Source organism: Quercus robur, chromosome 2 (genome assembly GCF_932294415.1).
Source record: "Quercus robur chromosome 2, dhQueRobu3.1, whole genome shotgun sequence".
NCBI lineage: Eukaryota > Viridiplantae > Streptophyta > Magnoliopsida > Fagales > Fagaceae > Quercus > Quercus robur.
The window spans coordinates 18,254,429-18,274,973 of record NC_065535.1 but is presented as its reverse complement, the minus strand read 5'-3'; the positions used below and the strand labels follow the sequence as shown (position 1 = coordinate 18,274,973).

The following is a 20,545-nucleotide window of genomic DNA, read 5'->3' as shown; positions in this document are numbered from 1 at the left end:
TAAAAGATAGCATGCACTTTCTCTTGCTTTCATGTTTTGAAACTGTTAAAGTAACAACACACAGCACAAGTTCTGTTTTGGGGTTGCACTTTAACCTCGAATCCAAAGCCAAGTAGAAGTACTCAGAGTCAACTACCATTCAATATTATATATACTATTATTGATTTTTTTAAAAAGAAAATACAAAAAAAACCCACCCGTGTGTTCTTCCGTGAAATCTTTGTGGTGTCAACGAAAGGACTCTAATATCTAAGGCCAACTACAAAAAAGTGTCTCCTAGGAAGCTTCCTACCTCACTTCCTCCTCAGCTCGCTTTCCCTTTTTTCCATTTGCTTTGGTAAATTTGGTTGGATACCTGTGCCTCCTCAAAAATCCCATCTTTAAAAAGGCCAAAAGACCCACCAAAGCTCTCTATCCGTTTTCACTCTCACCCTTTGTTTCACTCATCACTTAGCACTTCAAGTTGCAGTTGCAGTGGACTGGCTGGTACATCTTCCATCTCCATTCATCTCATATTTTGTTTATCTTAGTTTGGTGTTTTTGTTTCTTTTATGGGCATAGCTTACTTTTGCTTGAATTAGTGTGTGTTTGTGTGAATGTGGTCTTTTGGATTGATTCATCAGTATGTTTTTTTTGAGTCCCCCCAGTTCTTTTAGCTATAATACTTGAAGATATGCTTTATTTCCTGAGAAAATAGATATATGTTCTTTTTTGGAAACTAGATTTGGGCTAGAATGTCAAGATCCATTTAAGATAAAAGGGTTCTTTTCAGTGGTACTCAAACCATTAATTTCATCTTGTCTAAGATAAAAAAAGTTCATTTCTTTTCACTCTCTTTTAGTGCTTTTCTTTAGTCATTTTTGTATCCCCTCCTAATCACTAGCTAGAGCCTCTTTTATTTCTGTCTTGAAGAATTTACCTTTCTTCTGATGTTTGTTTGCATCTGCAGTCTGAATTCTTGATCATTAGAATTAGACACTTCCCATGATGTGTTGTTGTGCCCTATTTCCTATTAAGCTCCATCTGTGGCTTAGATTGTTATTGCAAACTAAAGAATCAGGATGTTATTGACAAATTAATTCTAAAGCTAGCTTCTTGGATGGTTGTGTGACTCTTATACGCGTGTTAATCTGTGTATTGTCACATTCTTTTGAGTAGTTGAATTGATTCCTTAGCCTTTTTGACTCTATGTGATTGTATATGATATCCATAAATGTAAATTTATTATTATTATTATTATTATTTAGATAAGTGCATAAATGTAAAATTCTCAAACTGGATTTCAGTCAGTAGTCACTATTAACACCATTACCCCTTTATTATTGTAGTTATTTTTCAACAATTTCTATTCAATGGAGCATGATCATTGTGAGTCATCAAGAACTACTCGGAAGAGAAAGTTTCAAGAAGAAGATGGTATCTTGAGCTTCTCCATGGACAATCTCAATCAAGACCTTCTTGAAAGGGTCCTCTCATGGCTTCCAACATCCACATTTTTCCGCCTTAATTCAGTGTGCAAGAGATGGAAATCGGTTGCAGCTTCTGTGAGTTTCAGGCTTGCCTGCTCTCAAGTTCCTTCTCGGGATCCATGGTTTTTCATGGTTGATCCCCATCTCAATCAATCAATTGTCTTTGACTCTGCTGAGAGAAGTTGGAAGAAACTTGATCATCCACCTCTCCTCCAGAAAGACTCTAACCAAAATTCCATGCCTGTCGCAGCTTCTGGTGGCTTGATCTGTTTCCGCAATTTAACAGGCAACTTTATTATATGCAATCTCGTGACAGGATCCTGCAGAGAACTCCCTCCATTGGATGCAGCCCAACGAAATCAAACTATTCATGCTATTGTGATGAATACATCTTCTGAATACAGTGGGTCCTACAAGCTTGTGTTAGTCTATGGTGAACTTCCAAAGCTCTCATGTATAGTCTATGACTCAAGCATTGGTTGTTGGGAGTGGGAGGCTGCATTAAGTAGGAAGGTTGAAAATTCTCTAGAATTTGATTCTGATGATGACAATGCTGTGTATTTTCTTAGTAAGGCTGGAAATTTAGTGGCAACCAACATGCAGAGAAGCCCATCTAAGCAATACTCGTCGGTTATTACTAGTAAAGATGGTGAGGAGATTTTATATTTCCTTAGCTCCTCAGGGAAGGTTGTCACTTGCAATCTGGCCCACAAGTGCTTCTCGGAGTACCCCAGGTTATTGCCTGTATATTCTGAGTACTCCATTGATATCGTGGAATGTGGAGGTGAAATGCTGGTTGTTTTGTTGTCAGAATTCCTTGAAAGTGCAAGCCTTAGGGTGTGGAGGTATGATGAGGATATTCGGTCTTGGCACCAGATCGCAGCAATGCCTCCAGCAATGTCACATGAGTGGTTTGGCAAGAAGGTGGATATAAACTGTGTTGGAACAGGTCACCGAATATTGGTCTGCTTAAACTCTGGCGAACTCTTTAGCTATGTTCTTTGTGATGTGGTGACCAATGAATGGGTTGAATTGCCCAAATGTTGTGTGAATGGTAAAGCCTTAGAATTCATGTCTGCCTTTTCATTTGAGCCCAGGATTGAGGCTACCGTATGAGAGCAGAATGTTTGGTGTGGGAGAGTTGAATTGAGGATTGAAGAGTGCCATCTTTTAATTTCCTTTTTTCCTTTTTATCTTATTTCTTTTTCTGTTTCATATTCTTTTAGCATTTTGTATTTATTTATTTATTTTAACTTATTGGAATTGTTTAACCAAACCAGCCAATGGAAATCATCCAGATTTGTAGATGACATATTGTGAGATATGGTTTCCTTTATCAGTGTCTTATACTTGTACTACCTTTTAATAATTAGCTTGTAATTGGTAGAAAGTTGACACCTGACAGTAATGTGCAAATTTACTTTCTTTGAGTGAAAATTACCAAATTTCTAAATAAGAAATTCCCCTCATGAAAGCCACATAATTGATAGAAAGTTAACAAAATCATATGCCTTAATGAGATCAATTTTTAGAGTGCATTTGGCAAAACCCTTGTCATTGTGATAGTTTTTCACAATCTCTTACTAATTTTTTTTTCAGCTGTACTTCTACAGTTCTACTTCTACCTAGAATAAAGGTGGTTTGATTTTGGCTAATCAACTTTCTCAAGCTAGGCTTGAATCTATTGGCCAAAATTTTACTAATATATTGCAGCATGAGAGTGATCTAAACTACCCCATGCATCCTTGAAGAATCGGATACCTTACGTACAAAAGTTATAATAGTTGCATTAAACTCCCCGAAAAGCCTATCAAATCTGAGAAATGATTGCACAACCTCTACAGCATCATTATTCACTAGCTGCCAGCCCTTCTTAAAAAATTGAGCCGTGAGTGAATCCATATGGTCTGGGAGCTTTTTATCCATTCACAGTGATAATGGCTTGCGGAATCTCTTCTACGTTTACCTTAGCTTGTATATAGCTCCTTTTGTTGACTTGAGATCTGTTGCTGGTTAATCATTGTAGCATCTTCTTCAGTAAATGCGTTAGCTGGTGTGCTAAAAGATGTTCGTAACTAAAAAACTAACTTCCATGTCTTTATCTAAGTAAAGCTATCTTTGGATCCCCTATGTTCAACCACTTTACCTTTGACATTAGCTTCAGAGAAGAGATTCATCAGCATTTCTCAAAGACTTAAAGCAAAGAAACAAAAAATAGACTCAAGGCACTATTTCTGTTTGTAAATGAACTCAATTTGACTTGGATTCATTATCATGTCTTTCAGCCAAACACAGCATAAATTTCTCTTTATTGACTTATATATATAGCACTCCCCTTATACCTTTAACTTTGGAGTGGAGTTTTCATGACCTATTCAAGAAAATCTTTATGCTTAAACCAAAAGCTGATTAATTTGAAAGGGTTTAGGACTAGTCATGTGGGTAATTCAATATCAATACACGAGTGTATTATATATGTACATTATTTCATAATTCAAAACATGAGTGTATTATATATGTATGTAATTTCATATTAAGTTCCACACCATTGTTTTGTTTAAGTATTTACCATTAATGGCATAACACATAATAAGTTTATTATTTAAATTTAAATGATGTTTAAAATGTAGGGTCTAATTTGAGGATAAGGCTTCCCTTATATGGATAGGAGTACATGATGTGATATAAGAGATACGTATCTATTTTAAGACACATTTTAGTATCATGTCCTCTCCAATGCTCAAAACCAATTGAAGAATTCAAACTCAAATTTGAAACTTTTGATCAAGGTTTAATTCGGCCCTTAAATTACTGGATTTAAAATGTAATTAACCTAAAATTTAAAATCATAATTTGAAAGTGAAATTATAAATTATGGTAATTAGCATGTTAGTTTAACATATTATTTCACCTTACCATCCAATTAATTCATTAATTTGATAGTTTTGGTATTAATAATGTTGTGAATGAAAATTTTATAGTAGAGTGTAAACATTACTGTTAAGATTCTTCAATTAAATCCAAACACATAGGTATATTGAATTTAATTGTGGCTGAAAATGATAATATTTCTTGCGTGCAATGCACATGTAAATATATTACATTTGAAAATATTTTAAGTTGAAACAAATTGGAACCTAAGATTAATGTATTTAAGTTTATTTATTTATTTATTTATTTTTTTCACTGTTAATCATATACTTTTTGGTTCTCAGTTAAAAAAAAAAAAGAAAAAAGAAAAAAAGAGTAGCAATTAAAAATTTTGTAATGTAAAAGTAACTGACGTGGCAAGGCATAATTGGGTAACGTGGACAGGAATTGACAGAAAGACTTCGGAGCTGAGCGGAGGCGACCTGTCCTTTCGAGTGCAATCTATATATCGTATTCCCTTTTAAACCGGTTTGGGTGACCTCCTCGGCAAGAAAATATCAATTTTTATATATTGAGAGATTTGCAAAACAAAAAAAACACAAGAACTCAAAATCAAAAGATGAAGAGAATGGAACGCGAAGAGGAATGTTTGAAACAAGAATTAGAGGAATTGCAAAAACAACTCGGGAAGAAGCTAAAGTTCGAGGAAGCTGTCTCCTCCCTCAACTCTCTCCTCCAAGATCGCTATCCCTCTGCCTCTCCCTCTCTCCACAGATTGGTTTGACCCCAATTTCTTTCTTTACAATTCTCTAATTCTCTCTCCTTCTCTTTGTTTTTAATTCTAACCCTTATTATTATTCAATGGCAGTTTTATACTGTTATATGCCGAGTTGCAACTGTGTTAAAGACTCGGTACACGGCACCCGGGTTTTGGCTCGCCGGATTGGGGCTTTTTGAAAAGGCTGTATGTTTAGTTTCTGATACTTCTGAGAAAGAATATTTGAAGACTTGCATTTTGCAAGCTAAGGAGCATTTGCATCAACTAGACAATCCTAACGAGGCTCCACAATCGTCCAATCGAGGTCTAAACGTCACAATCTTTTTGCTTTTTATTAAATTGAATTGTTTGTTTGAGAAGTTTAGGATTGATTGATTGAATTTTTGGTTGTGGGTTGATTTTCAGGGTATCTATTTGAGGGGCATCTTACTGTGGATCCAGAGCCACCGCAGCCTAATTGGCTGGTGCATACGAACCTCTTGACGACTGCTGCTACGCTCATTGCAGCCGAATCCTCTTCTCAAGGCCGCGCGGAAAATGATGATAATAACAACACGTCGGAGAATGCTGCTGGGCTACTTCAGGATCTCATGAGCAGGCTCGATGATGTTTTGCCACTGGTGGTAATTCTCTAGTTCCCCGGCTCTTTGAGTTTCATACGTTAGGATAGAAAAAGAAAACAATTTGATGAATCCCATTTGTAGAAAAAGATGTTATACAATTAGTTTCAATGCATAAAGCTCTCACTTTTGCGGGGTTTAGGAGAGATGATTAGTAGGCAGAGAAAATGTTTGTTGATACAAAACACAAGTTAACATGATTATCATGCCTATGTTTGATATTATTTGAATGGTGTTGGTTGATATATTAGTTTTGTTAAAAAAAAAAAAAAAATTCATTTTTTTTTTTTTGTTCCCACTTTCAAGGAGTTAACATGGTTATCATGTCTATGTTTTTAAGATCCCGGATGATGATGTTATACCCTCAAGAGCCCCACCTGCCAGTAAAGAAGTAGTTGCAAAGCTTCCGGTTGTTATTCTTACAGAGGAAATTCTTGTGAAGCTTGGAACAGATGCAGAGTGTGCGATTTGCAGGGAGAACTTGGTTGTGGGGGACAAGATGCAAGAATTGCCTTGCAAGCACACCTTCCACCCTCCTTGTCTAAAGCCATGGCTGGTAATTTACCTTTACCAGATTGCTTGCGATTTTGAGGGGTTGTTTATTCTTTCAATTATTATGGACCTGATATAATTTGTTTGGTTAGTGAGTAATGGTTAGGATTATGAACAAATAATTAATTAAATGATATAGGATTTCTATTCAACTTAATACTATTTTACTTATGGCAGGATGAGCACAATTCTTGTCCAATTTGTCGCCATGAGTTGCTAACTGATGATCATGCCTATGAGAGCCGGAAGGAGCGGGAAAAGGAGGCTGAAGAAGAGAGGAAAGGTGCTGCAAATGCCATTCGTGGTGGTGAATACATGTACGTTTAAAGTAGCTTCACTTTTCACCTTAAAAGACTTGTCAATAAGTGTGATTACTGTACTTATAGACATGATTTATTGATTGTTGGAACAGTTGAGGTTACAGAAAGAAATTTTAGCTTCTTGTTTTGTACTTTTGTTTTTGTGCTGGATTTACTTCCATTTCAGTATCAATTGAATTGACTTACCAAGATGTGCATTTGAAAATTGGCTTGTATGTTTGTTTACTTTTGATTTACATTTACATTTTCATTCTAAGGTGTAGTGTCCTTTCTGGAGGTAAGTTGCTGTGGTGGTGCTTCTTGTCCTGTTGATGCTAATTGAATTTCAGACATAGAATAGACCACACATGGTTCTTCATTTTGTTTTTATTGGGAAATGTTGAGTTGATTGAGACATCTCCAGTGAAGCACATCTCTTGCATTTTCTTTCAAAAATCCCAGAGGAGAGCTGAATTAGGTTATTCATCTGTTATAACTTCTTTTTTAATAATTTTAAATATAGATAATAAAATTTCCTTAAGCTAAAGAAATCAAACAGAAATGACTAATGAGGTATGCTGGTTGTATATCCAAAGGTTCAAAAGAATTACAAATACATTTAATCAATAAACTCTTCCAGAGAAGGTCTCAAGGGATCCAAGAAGAGTTAATTAGATAAGTATCCAATAAACCAAGCTTTGAGATTCCTATACATAGCTCTTGATCTTTAATTGTCTCCCTATTCCTCTCCTTCTGTACAAGCTATAGCTACCCAATCTGTGTTCCTTAAAAATTTAGAACTTCTACACCTCATTGAAACAACTTTATCACTGACTTAGGCATCATCCATTTCACTCCAAAAGCAACAAAAATAAAATTTCTTAACTCCATAGTTACTGAACAATGCAATAACAAATCATACAAAGATTCATAGCTACATTTGCATGTAACACAGCTATTTCCTATTATGATTCCCCTTATTACAAGATTATCCAATGTAAGAATTTTCTCCTAGATTGCTATCCACGCCAAAAGCTACCTTAGAAGGAATTTTGACCCTCCAAACTGCTTTCCATGGAAACCTGACCTTGCAGATACTTTCTTAATTTACCAGTTGTGTTGCCCATTGTAGTCTCTTCACTTCAGCTATCGTTGGATTACTTTTGATAGCGCCATTGTTAGGTCTTCTCATTATATGTTGAACCTTTTTCTGTACTCCATTCTGTGAATCGTCTTATGCCTCCAGGTGGCTATCCTTTAAGGAATTCAACCTTGGCTATTATTTAATGAATTCTATGACCTAAGAAAGCATCTCAGTTACAAAGCTTCGAAATATATTCCATAACCACTGTTGCAAACATTGTAACAACTCTCTGGTCAACTCTGGCTTGAATAGCTCATTTTAGGTGTTCTCTGGCATTTTGATCAATTGAAATGGGGAATTAGCCTAAAGTGTTTTAGTTTGGAAACTCCATTTTTTGCTCAACCACATTGCCTTAGCAATGGAGCAAGAACTGGAGGTTGAATTCATCCTCTGCTTTACAAAGTGAGCAAGCTACATGCTTTGTATCAATAAATCAGGCTAGACTGCATTTTGAGTAGGACTGCGTGCGGGTTGGATTGGACGGATTGAGTGAAAAAAAATTTAACCAATCCGCCATTGTTGGGTTGGAAAAATTCTAAACTACTGCCGACTCACCAAGCTTCAAAAGAGGCAAGTTGGTTGAAAATTTGGGCGGTTTCAACTTGGCAGGTTGGGCAAGTTAGTTGTAGTTGTGTTGTATACTAATTTTTATTTTTTTATACCATTTACTGATAAATTTACATTGTATTTTCTCTAAATCCTATAAATCATTGAAGGAAGTCATAAGAAGTGATCAACTTCCCCATAGATCAAAGTACATGTCTTAATCTATGTATATTTTCTAAATTTCTCTCTCTCTCTCTCTCTCTCTCTCTCTCTCTCTATATATATATATATATATATGACAAAATTTAGCTACAAAATTGGTTGTAAACTTAGGGTACAACCTTACTCAAGAAAATAAAAAATTACCATATATTTTGAAAATCTAACAATTGAATTGCATGTTTTTTACACTCTCAATACACATGTCAAATTTTGTCTTAATTGAATATTATTTACTATATGATCTATAAGTTTATATTTTATATATAATTTTAAACTACAAAAACTTGCAATTTAAACAATTTATTGATGACATAGCTATTGATTTTTAATTTTCTAGAAATTTTGCAAACATGAAAGATATAAAAAGAAGATGTAATCTAATGGTAAATTTGTCAAAATTCACCTCCAATAAAATGATATTGAATAAGGTTGTAGCCTTAAGTTACAACAAATTTTATAACTAAAAAGAGATGAAAACACACACACACACACATGTATATATATAGGTGAATTGAGTCATGTTTTGTTAGTTTTATAAAATTTAGCCTGTCACCCAACCCAATCTACCACTTTAATAGTTGAATCCGCCTAACTTGCTTAGAAATCAATATTATATCCGTGTGAGGCGGTGCAGAGTGGAGTGGGTTGGACGATTTAGGTGAATTAGGTGGATTATTACACAAGCCTAATTTTGAGAGTAGAACTTTGGCAGCAATCCCCAAAGATGCATTTTTAATATTTCATGGAGGCAGGTTTTCCAAATTTTGTTCCATAGTTCCATGCCATCCTGGTTGAATCCTGATTGTTGAGCTCTTTTATATGTTGATAACAGTGAAGTCTCCTTGTCTCTGTCCAACCCAAATGGAGTTTATTAGCCTCAAAATTATTCTTCTAGGAAATTTCGCCTAATTGCATCACAGGATTATTCATCAAATAGACTGGAGAGTTTTCCCTCATCCCATCTTGCACTGTGGCTACTACTAAACAGATTGGCTACTAGCATTGGTTACCCATCCACTTGCAACTATATTTTCATCTGTTATATTAAAACAAGAGTTTAAAAAAGCAATATCATATTCTATGATAAATAAAATGTAAATCACAAATAAAATAAAATTATAATACTTTCTTGAAATGGTTCATTTAAGTCAAAACAATTTTTTGGAGCAAAGTAGTGAGTCTTACTTGCAACTATATTCACATCCATTGGTACTATAATATACATGTATTAAGAATAAAAATTAACATCATATTGATTTTAACATTTTTTTAACAACTAAATATGAATAAAATAAAATACTATAATGGTACCCTATTTAATAATTCCTCAATCCTTCATTGGCATTTCTTCATCTCTTCTTCTCTTTGATATTGGTAAGTTTCTCTTTGATATTGGTAAGTGGAAGAAAGTGAGTTTGATATTGGTAAAGTGAAAGAAAGTAGATAGTAAAGTATTGGTAAAATAAGATTTGGTGGGAAATAAATAGTGAAATGGAGGGAAATGTGTTAAGAGACCAATTTTGTTTAAAGAGTAACATTTATTCATGCCAGTCAAATTCCTTTGTCTCATTCATTTATCACAATTTTTTATTAGGTCTCCACTTTAATTCAACCTTAACAAGCACCTTGCTTGTTAACATTTGCAAAAAAAAAAAAAAAAAAAAAAAAAAAAAAGAAGAAGGAGGATAGTAAGAGAATGAATATGCCTGGTGTATCATCATAAGTTTAAATCTATTTCAAAAGTCTCTTGTAATATTTATCTGGTGTTGCATAACCGAAGATCAAATGGGCTATGAATGGACCCTTAATTGGGCCGCAACATTAAGTTGATAAGAAATAAGAAAGGGAACCCAAAAAGGGAAAAATAAATAAATGAATAAAAATTTTGTGTGTCACGTCGACTCGAGTTCTGAATGATCTGGCAATCGTGTGGCTGAAGCATCTACATACAATTCCCTTTCATATAAATAATTTTACCAACCCGAATTTAAAAATATTTGTGGACTTTACTACTTCAGCAAATAGTAGCTGAGCACTGAGTGGAGAGATACAGAAATGGAATTGGCCCTATCCTTCTCATCTTCCTCTTCTGTTTTGGGTATCAAACATAAACAACATAGAACCATTTCTCCAATTCCATATCATACATACTCTTCTTCACACAAATACTCACCTACAAATGGAACCTCCTCTGTCTGTCTCAATACAACAACGCTTTCCAATGGGTATGTAGGGAGAGACATCAACAACAGCAGCAGCTTCAAAATTCCTAACAATAATAGTAGTAGTAGTAGTAGTTCTAAGATTTATAGGAGGCAAGGTTCTTGTCTTGTAGTTGCTCCACCCAATGGCAAGACGCCACGTGCCATCATCAAATTCTTGGGCGGTGCTTTCATTGGTGCTGTTCCTGAAGTCACTTACGGGTAACAATATACTCGAATTTTTTTTTTTTTTTCCAATTTGGTTTATATATTTTTCTGATGTTATAAATAGTTTTTGTTGCAATTTGTAGCTACTTAATTGAGCAGTTAGCAAAGGAAGGGTTTGTTATAATATCTGTGCCTTATAATGTAACATTCGACCATGCCAACGCTGCCAAACAAGTTTACGAGAGATTCAATTCCAGTTTGGATTCAATCCTAATCTCTGGATTGCCCCATGCCAATTTAACACCCCAACAACTTGTTAACCTTCCCCTCTTTTCTGTTGGCCATAGGTTCGTAAATTTCATCATAGTTTTTTTCTATAACATTAACATTACATCACACACTTTTGCTTATACCAACAACTCATGATTTAACTCTTCTTTCTAGCAATGGCGCGCTTCTCCAAGTACTCACCGGAAGCTATTTCTCTGAAAACATACCAAAGGTTTGGTTTTCCTTGACCTTGTATGCGGATTTATAACTGTAATTGAATTATTTAAATAATATTAAATGGCTCATGTGTTTGAAGTGGGTTAAAGGAAGTTTCCTCCAAATCAGTTTAGAGTAAAAAATTCTATTTTTATTTTATAATTGAAGTTTTGTTTAGTTTGATATTATATTATAATTTATAAGTAAAGCGATTTTGCGGTTGTGGAGTGTAACAAAAGGATGTTATCTCTTGTGGAAGGCTAATGCCATAATCTCGTACAACAACAGGTCAGCAACAGAGGCAGTGCCTTATTTCGAGCAGGTAACTTTTAGTCGCGTTTGTTTCATGATATATCATATATATATATATATAGTGCTTCATTTTGCTACAGCTTTTATGGTTGTCTTGCCATTTTCTTTCACAAACTCAAAAATATATGTCACATTTGAACTAATCTTTTAGATAGATGTATTGCAAACCTGCTTGCTGATAGAATAAGCTTGAGCAATCTGTCCTTAAAAAAGAACTTTCCTGCACCAAAAGACAAGTCATGGAAGGAATAAGTTTAAACATAAGATGGACAGTTATGAATTGATCAAATACATGCATAAATTGATAGTACACTTGTTCTTGAAATAGTGTTTTGCGTATCAACCTGCCAAAGATAAAATGCATTTTGGTACAAGAACAAAGGGGGCTCCTTGACCCTGGTTTAGTCTTTAGGCAAGAAGTTCTACAAGACTCTCTCTTTTTTAAAGGTTTCATGAAATGTTGATTTTAGATTTCCCATTTGGAAAATATGGTTGGGTTCATGTCTAATTGGATTTAAATTAAGAAAAGACAACGCTGCAATGCTAGTCCCCAGATCTTACTAGGGTCACTACATATGAGCAATGGTTCATGAAAGCCTCTAATATCCATGGATGTCTTTAGATTTTCATGTCTGAGAGATATTACACTCATGTAAGGGGTCCTGGGATCAAGTCATGATGGATATAAAGGTATTGTGGGAAGATATAAGCATGATTGCCAATGAGCAAGCCTGAATCCAGAGTAGAAAATGAAAGCTTTTTTAAATCATAAGAAGTCCATATATCTAGCTACACTGATAAGGGTTTTTTTGTGTGTTTGGAATGGAAGTAACTGCATGGATTGGGTATTTTTATCACTTGGGAAAAACCACTTGCACCAAACTATTGTCTAATTAATGTTGTGCATTAAAAATTTGTGCTGCAATTGTGCAGTTGGGTCCTTTAGTTCGTCAGATGAAGCCAGTTGTAGAAGCATCTCCAGTTTATTCAATGGCTAGGAGTGCATCAGGTAGCATTGTAACTTATGCTAAGTTGGTGACTTTTTGATAATTTTACTATTTAGATTTTACATTTGGTCACTTGACATCTTACTTTCCCCTTTGCAATAGTCTTGCTTCAGTTCTTAGAGTGTTCTTTAGTGATGCATGAAGCATGATTCATTTCTTGGATATATATTTACTAATTGCTACTGATTATCAAAAAATATTTACTAATTGCTACTTGTTATCAATCTGATTCATTGGGTTGTACAGAAGACAAGATATGGAAAGTTTTAAAATAAATTTTAATCTACTGTACGCCTGCCAATTCTAAATTTTGCAGTAATTTCTGCAACAAGATAAAATACAAAACCTCATGAAATGGGAAACCTTGATACCACTGTACTTTTTCTAATGACTCCTAGTTATGCTCATGATTTTAGCCCGATTTTGGTGGTGTTTACTGCTTATTAAATATTATCGAAATTTCATGCCTTTTTTCCTAACTAGTGTCCTGAGAATTTTCTTATAGGTTGCATGGGCAATGGCTTCGGACTGAACTTTGACACAAAATGGACAAACAATCATTTGAACTTTTTGAAAATAATATACGATTGACAAAGTACACATCATTAATGGACATTTATATACGCCATTCAAAGACTAAAATATCAACTACTTTTGGTCAATTCCATTGATCATTCTTCTCTATTTAGCATATTGTGCAAATTCTCTGTTAAATCAGAGGCTAATGACCTGAAGCTCCAAGAAGTGTTATTTTTATTTTTTTTGCTACCTTCAATCCCTTAGATGCCTATAATCTAAATTGAATACTGCACGTAACTGGTGTCTCATCATCTGTTGTGTGATGTTTATCTATATCAAATGCTTACATGCTACTGCTGCCTGTCTAGGAGATGCATGGAAAGTGCTACTTGATGCAGCTGGAGCAATGATACCAGATAGTGAGCAGGAATCCCTCATTTCACTGACCAAATTTGTTGATCAGTTGCCATCAGTACTAAATCAGGTACATGGATATATGTTTGATACTGCCTAAGTGGTCAAATCCTTGGTCTTTATGGATCATTGGTTTGGCCTTCACATCTTGCAGAGTTAACCATGTTTTGAACTAAACCGTTATAGTTGATGAGGCTCCTTCTAGATGCACTTAAACTATATCTTGGTGTAAATAAGGTCCACACAAGATTTTATCAGTAATCATAGGCAATTCATGAGTTTGGAATGCAATTAATGATCATGCAGTGAGTCTTTTTTTGGCTTCATAGTTTTCTGTCCTGATGCTTCTTTTCTGTTTACAGCTTTTTAAATGGTAGTGTAGTTCTGTTAAGTATAGTTTTGATAATTTATGAAGGTTCTGTTAGGTTACTGAAGGGATTTCAGAGTTCAGGCCAACACCATCTGAGAATCGTGATTGTTTTAAGAGCTCATACAATGTCCAACACACCCTATTGGTATGTAAAGTGCCCCTCTATTCTAGAATTTTGTTAAAATTGATGGGATATATTCTGGATGGTTTATATATTTATTGTGTTTTAGGTGAAGTTCAACTCTGACACAATTGATGAGACAGACCTTCTTGAAGAGACATTAAAGCCTCGTGTGGAGTTCAATGGTGGGACACTAGAAAAGGTCCAATTGAGTGGTAACCATATCACACCATGTATACAGGTATATGTATTTTTTTATGATGTTCTTGCTTTTTTAAAGTGTGGGCTTTTTTTAAAGAATTTATATGGTCAAGTGATGCATTGTTTATTTGCAAAATCTTACCCAAAAAAAGAAAAAAAAAAGAAAATCCATATGTAAGCTAAATGAACATGACAAAGATGCAAAATCTATTTTTTCAAACCTTATGGTTACTTTTATATACTAATGTGAAATCGTTTTTTTGTCAAGTACCATGCCACAGAGAAAGCTATTTCAAGTGAAACATTGCATAATCATAATTAAGTTTCAACACATGCAGCTCAATTAAGGTCGACGTTGGTCTATATTTCTCCACTAGTAGTAGCTGTGATAAATAATACATAGATCTAGGCTGAGGTTTTCCTTTCTCAAAATTCCTTTATCCACTTCATGTAGTGTACAGTGAGAAATCTAGAATGGCAACAGCTAGATTGTTAGAACATCTAGATGGAACAGGAAAGTTCACAGTTGGTCCTTGTTCCCTGTGACAGGAAACATTTTACTTACATTTTGTGCTATTTTTTCCCTTGATGAAAACTTGTATGACTTTTCTATGATCATACATCCTTGTCTTTTTACTTTTTCATTTTCTATTTTTTTTAATTGTTGTCCTGATCAGGAACCAAAGTGGCAAGTGGGTTATGTGTATACTCCAGCTGATGCTATTGCTCAGGGGCTTAAAACTCTTTCATTGAATGAGACCAGAGAGCTTTCCAGAACCATAAGCAACTGGTTCAGGCGTTTTGAAGATTGAAATGTCAGCAGTTCTACTAGAAGAGAAAAGGTTATGTTGTACCGGTGTTGAGTTTGTATTCGCACAATTAGTGCGGGCAGCTTCATATCAAAATTCTAGTCCAGGAGCAGCATTGCAGTGCAAAGAGTTTCGAAAAAAAATTTCTCTTTGGCTTATTGCACTACATAGAGTATAAAGTTTGAACCTAAAGATGAGTGTTTCAAACTGTTGTGTATAGTTTTTATTTTTAATTATCTTTTCTTACTTTAGTTTTTATTTTTTAATTATCTCTTCTTACTTTTAATAAACAGGTTCAGTCGGCCATATATTGGGATAGCTCTCTCTCTTCTTTGTTATTTATTTCCCTCCTTTTCTCTTTCTTTGGGTTTTTACATGCTGCAATAGTAAGTGCATACGCTGATAAACATTTGCTTTGCCATAGCATGTTGGATGATTTGCACGGTTTCAGCTTGAGTTTGTCGTCTTATTCTTATGGTTAAGATGTTAAACTTCATGCTAGAAGATGGGAGAACATATTAAAAAAAAAATTCCTCACACACATGAACAACTTGGAAATCGGCAGAGGTTTAGATTTTAGAACCTAATTTCTTTCAGAAATCAGAATACCATCTTGAAGCATCTAGACAGTGTATAAGGTCAATTTTTCTGCATTGAAGCCACAAAGGTGGAGGAGCTTTCTGCTTCAGAATTATCACTTATGTTAGAGGTGACAAAGATTGACATATGTTTGAGTTGTTTTGCAACAATGGACTTGTCTGGGGTTGTTTTCACGGACAATTTATTTTATTTTAAACTCATATAAGCAAATTATAGCTAAAAATGTTTTTTCCTCTGGTTAGATTGGGAATTATACCACCTGGAAGGAGCAGGTTGTGCCAATTGATCTAGAGGTGATTGTCAAAATTTATTTTTTTTGGATAAAAGGTGGTTGTCAAGTTCTTTCCGAGATTAAGGGTTGTCGACCGTTCAGTAGGAAAATCTCAATATGTCGGGGTTCGCTTTGGCTGATATCATATTGTTGGAGTCGGATGGTTTGAGTTGTATTTTTTTAAAAATAAAGAGTGCTTGAAGGCACCCTTCAATCGGATCCAAAAATTAAACTTTCAAATACGTTCTTCTTCTCCCAATAAAATTGGTTGTGCGCTCCAAAAGAGTGACTCTGCTATCACGTAATAAATGCTTTTTAATAAGTGCCTTCTTGCCATAGTTAACCAAACTCAAAAAAAACTTTCAGATACGTTTCTTTTCCCTTGTGAAGTTGATTGTACTCACCATAAAAGTGACTTTGTCCATTACGTAATAAACGATTCTTAATGGGTGTTGAAGGTACTTGTTAATTGGACCCAAAAATTAAACTTTAAGATTCGTTTTTCTTCTTTACATAAAGGTATTTGTGCTCTCTAAAAAGTGATTCTACTATCACGTAATAAATGCTTCTTAACTGGCGTTGGAGGGCAGTCGTTAATTAGACCAAAATATAAGCTTTCAGATATGTTTCTATTTTTCCCGTAGTTGGTTGTGCTTTCCAAAAAGTGACTTTGTTGTCATGTAATGAATGCTTTTTAAGAGGTGCGTTTTGGCGCCGTTAACATGATCCAAAAATTAGATTTTCAAAATTGGATTTCATGGACTCTTTAGCCGGGAATTTATTTGGGAGTTGATGATTCTAATAAAAATAAAGGACGAATTACAACTTATCTACGTATAGTTTAGTCTAAATTTAAGTAGTGTACTTATAGTTTGAGATTTGACACTATACTCACTTAAGGTTAGCTTAGTTAGATATCCTTAACCTACTTTTGTTAAAAACATGACTAAATATATAATTTTGCTCTATTTTAATGTCTTTTTCTTCCAAAAAAAAAAACATAAAAATACATAAAAATACAAGATCAAATAAGATAAAAAATAATCTAATGGAACACTTGCATCATAGGATTTCAATCAATAGGTGCCAACTTAAATTTCAATCAAACTTCAAGTTGCTTTACATAGCACTTTGCGTCTACCACTAGTTGGCAGTACCCGACCCAATGCCTTAAGGGGTGGCAATGATTGATTAGGTTGGAGTTGGGGTAGGAAATAGGAATAGGATTATGCTTTTAGGTAATACATTGAGAGTGCTATTTGACTTCATGATTAATGAATGAGGGTTTGAAATTTCCTAAGAGAACTTTGTTAGGGTACTTTTTTTTTTTACACCTAATTTTATTTGGGTACCACCTATTTATTTTCAAACACCACTAATAAGTTATTGAGTTTTCCCAAATATTTTTTGCTCTATTATTATGTTAATCACAAATGTTTCATATCTCATTATCTAAATTGGGTTATGATATAAACTATCACAAAAAGCCCCAAAACTCATATTTTATCCAATTTTATTATCATATTCTATTTAAAGCTCAAGAATACTTATGCTTGGCAATATTTAAGAAGCCCATGATTCAAGTCCATAGCAAAACAATTTTATCAATGGAATTCAAATCCATGATCAAACCCATGATTTAAACACATGGCAATTTATTTATCCAAAGCCCAATTCTCATTGGCAACATCAAAGCCCAATTCTCATTGGCAACATCAAAGCCCAATTTTCATTGACAACATCAAAACCCAATTCTCATTGGCAATATCAAAGCCCAATTTGCATTGACAACATCAAAGCCCAATTCTTATTGGCAATATCAAAAGCCCAACTTACGTTGGCACTATTTAAAACCCAATTTTCATTGGCAATATCAAAGCCCAATTCTCATTGGCAACATCAAAAGCCCAACTTACGTTGGCACTATTTAAAACCCAATCCTCATTGGCAATATCAAAGCCCAATTCTCATTGGCAATATCAAAAGCCCAACTTGCGTTGGCACTATTAAAAGCCCAAGTTAACTACTTGGCACTATTCTATCAAAAGCCCAAGGTTATTAAATACTTGGCAGAATACTATATCATAATTATTTTTAAACATATTATTACAATATTACAAGCTCATGGAATTTATGAATTATCTATTCTTAAAACCCATGGCAATCATCTTGTAAAAGCCCATGAAAAGTTATGATTGTTAGACCCATGACATATATTTATTGTTATAAACCCATGAAATACATGGACATCATTTGCATTGCGACATCCATAATATACGCCTTCGACACTCATGGTAAACATTCAAACCCACAAGCTCATCATTTAAGTTATGATGCGATTATTAGAAACCATAAACATTATTGCAACATGGAATTCATCAAAGTAAATAGTATTTACAAAAGTATTTTGAAACTTGTCTTATTGTTTCAAACATTACAACTAATTGCTTAAAGGCCCATTGCAAGTATTTATGAAAAACCCAAAAATATTTACTAATAAAATCCATGAGGAATGAAAGCCCATGGCAACATGTGCATACAACCCAGCCCATGTGAGCAAGCCCAAGCAAAAAACACAAGCAACTAACCAAAAGGTAACTAGAGATGCATACAAGGGAACCATGCCTTTGAGAATGGACTAAGGGCTATCCCATCAACTTTCTGCCACCCTCTGCCTGACGTGAACAGTGCCCAAGGGCTGTCATATCAGCTGAAGTCAAAAGGATGAAGAGACTCCATGATCTTTCTCAAAACTGCACCTCCAGCGGAAGGGGAGCTGAAACCAAATTATTCAAACTTCAACAAATTGATACTATAAATGTTAAAAACGATCAAGACATAATTCATGTACCAAGCCCATGAATCCTAAAGGGGAAAATTTGGGAACATGTGATTTGGAGGGCATAAAGGGATCTCCAGCGGAACCCCCTGAAGTAGACTAGAACTTGACACCTAGCTTGGGGTGTTCAAATCTTACTTCTTGGGGGACCAAATCTCAGTTTGCAGCATTAGGATTCATTCTTGATACACAATAATTAAGCTTAGCCCCGAAAATCTTGGCACTTAATGCAAAAAGCTCTAAAATCCCATCATTACCCAAAGAAGCAAGACAACCCCTCAAAGTGGATTTTCCTACTTCTGATCAAAATCTTAGGAAAGTTAAACCTTGATTTCGTCACCCTTGATGAGTCATGCGTTTTTGGATTCTTGTCAATCAATGCTTCTCTAAAGCTCCATTATAAAAACATACACACCTCAGCCCACTGCAGGGGAAAACCTCTCTAAGAACTTCTGTCATTGACTACTTTCTGCAGAAATTCAATCCCTATTAAGATTTCTTTAAGCTCCCCAAGCTCTCTTGAGCTCACTCACAACCTTTCTCAGCCTATAGTCACCGTAACACCAACATTCACCACCTTACTTACACCTTCCTACTCCATAAACGTCCTATAACTGACCAGGACAGCCACTCCCTCTGAAACCCTTAGTTTATTTACTACTTTGCTCGTGGTTTAGCTTTCCTTAAGCTCGTTACTCATCATCTTCAGCCTACACTCATCTAATCCCAAATATTCTTCCCACCCCTCTACACAACCACAGCTCAAAAATGTCGACACAAACAGCCCATTACTCACAAAAGGCTTCAATCTCAGTGTTAATCTCATCTCACTCACTCAAAATAGCCCACATTCACCTCATTCATGCCTTATAATTATATACTCACAAAAATCTTAGTTTAGTACTTGCTGCATTGAGCTGGGGATCTTTTTCTCCCTTCATTCCATCCTATTTTTCCTCTTTTATTTGTAATTATGGAACCTTTAATCATTGTTTATTATTATGATGAAGAATATAATGTATTTGTAACAATTGAATTTTTCCCTCACAATTGATGTAATGATGGCTGAAAGTACCATAAATTCCCTTGACCAGACACATAAGGACCCCCAGGAGTGAACATTTTCCTAAATTTATTTAATCATTGACTGCTGGACTCTAAGTATAATTTCACCCCTACCGTTGGAGATAATACCGTACTACTAGAGGACTTATTTGAACTATAATGCCGTAAAAAGACTAATAATATAACAAACTAACAATACTAACGTGTTTATTGGGCTTTATTGTTGTCTTCTTGTTAGGGTGCAGCCTCTATCTTTTGCTTGGGCGGACTTACACCACACCAATAGCCTTTGGGCTTTATTTCAAGGGCCCATCTTTGAGTTTCGGCTTGGCTACCCCATATTCTATTTGGAGACATCAGAAATTTTCCCCTCAACAAACTTTACCTAGACGTAATCGTATAATGTAAATTCGATGATATTATCACTTGAAATTTGAAGCCTTGATGCTATTTTTAACTACATTGATCAAAGGCTAAATGCATAATTTAAATAAAACATATTTAAGATTAAGCGGATAAAAACTACGCTACTTCTATGCAACACTTTAATTTCAAGGAGATAAATTCAATACTAAGCTAAATTAATTGAATATTTCAGAAAAGATTTTTTTTTTTTTTTTTTGAGAAACTTTTTTTTATTGATGAATTTTTGGAGAAACTT

The 20,545-nt window shown here is 34.7% G+C and overlaps 3 protein-coding genes across 3 annotated transcripts; all 3 read left to right on the top strand.

The window, feature by feature from the left end:
- The first annotated feature begins 215 nt into the window (after window positions 1–215).
- On the top strand, window positions 216–2,781 carry LOC126712749 (F-box only protein 13). Its single transcript, XM_050412204.1, has 2 exons — window positions 216–486; window positions 1,329–2,781. The coding sequence occupies exon 2, from the start codon at window positions 1,353–1,355 to the stop codon at window positions 2,583–2,585; it is 1,233 nt and encodes a 410-aa protein (XP_050268161.1). The 5' UTR covers window positions 216–486; window positions 1,329–1,352; the 3' UTR covers window positions 2,586–2,781.
- Window positions 2,782–4,873: 2,092 nt separating this feature from the next.
- LOC126712748 (E3 ubiquitin-protein ligase AIP2) lies at window positions 4,874–6,741 on the top strand. Its single transcript, XM_050412202.1, has 5 exons — window positions 4,874–5,118; window positions 5,209–5,422; window positions 5,524–5,741; window positions 6,079–6,294; window positions 6,468–6,741. Exons 1-5 carry the CDS (start codon window positions 4,960–4,962, stop codon window positions 6,615–6,617), a joined length of 957 nt encoding a protein of 318 aa, XP_050268159.1. The 5' UTR covers window positions 4,874–4,959; the 3' UTR covers window positions 6,618–6,741.
- Window positions 6,742–10,490: 3,749 nt separating this feature from the next.
- Window positions 10,491–15,427, top strand: LOC126712747 (uncharacterized). The gene is made up of 9 exons (XM_050412201.1): window positions 10,491–10,924; window positions 11,014–11,217; window positions 11,315–11,372; window positions 11,616–11,678; window positions 12,602–12,677; window positions 13,563–13,678; window positions 14,034–14,123; window positions 14,209–14,340; window positions 14,978–15,427. The coding sequence occupies exons 1-9, from the start codon at window positions 10,557–10,559 to the stop codon at window positions 15,110–15,112; spliced, it is 1,242 nt and encodes a 413-aa protein (XP_050268158.1). The 5' UTR covers window positions 10,491–10,556; the 3' UTR covers window positions 15,113–15,427.
- Window positions 15,428–20,545: the final 5,118 nt, after the last annotated feature.

Bases quoted from the DNA above. Each gene is read 5' to 3' on its own strand.
- LOC126712749 (XM_050412204.1), top strand. From the start codon at position 1,353: ATGGAGCATGATCATTGTGAGTCATCAAGAACTACTCGGAAGAGAAAG.
- LOC126712747 (XM_050412201.1), top strand. From the start codon at position 10,557: ATGGAATTGGCCCTATCCTTCTCATCTTCCTCTTCTGTTTTGGGTATC. The intron at 11,218-11,314 runs GTTCGTAAATTT...TCTTCTTTCTAG, and splicing joins CTCTTTTCTGTTGGCCATAG to CAATGGCGCGCTTCTCCAAG. The intron at 11,373-11,615 runs GTTTGGTTTTCC...CTCTTGTGGAAG, and splicing joins TCTCTGAAAACATACCAAAG to GCTAATGCCATAATCTCGTA.
- LOC126712748 (XM_050412202.1), top strand. From the start codon at position 4,960: ATGAAGAGAATGGAACGCGAAGAGGAATGTTTGAAACAAGAATTAGAG. The intron at 5,742-6,078 runs GTAATTCTCTAG...TATGTTTTTAAG, and splicing joins ATGATGTTTTGCCACTGGTG to ATCCCGGATGATGATGTTAT. The intron at 6,295-6,467 runs GTAATTTACCTT...TACTTATGGCAG, and splicing joins CTTGTCTAAAGCCATGGCTG to GATGAGCACAATTCTTGTCC.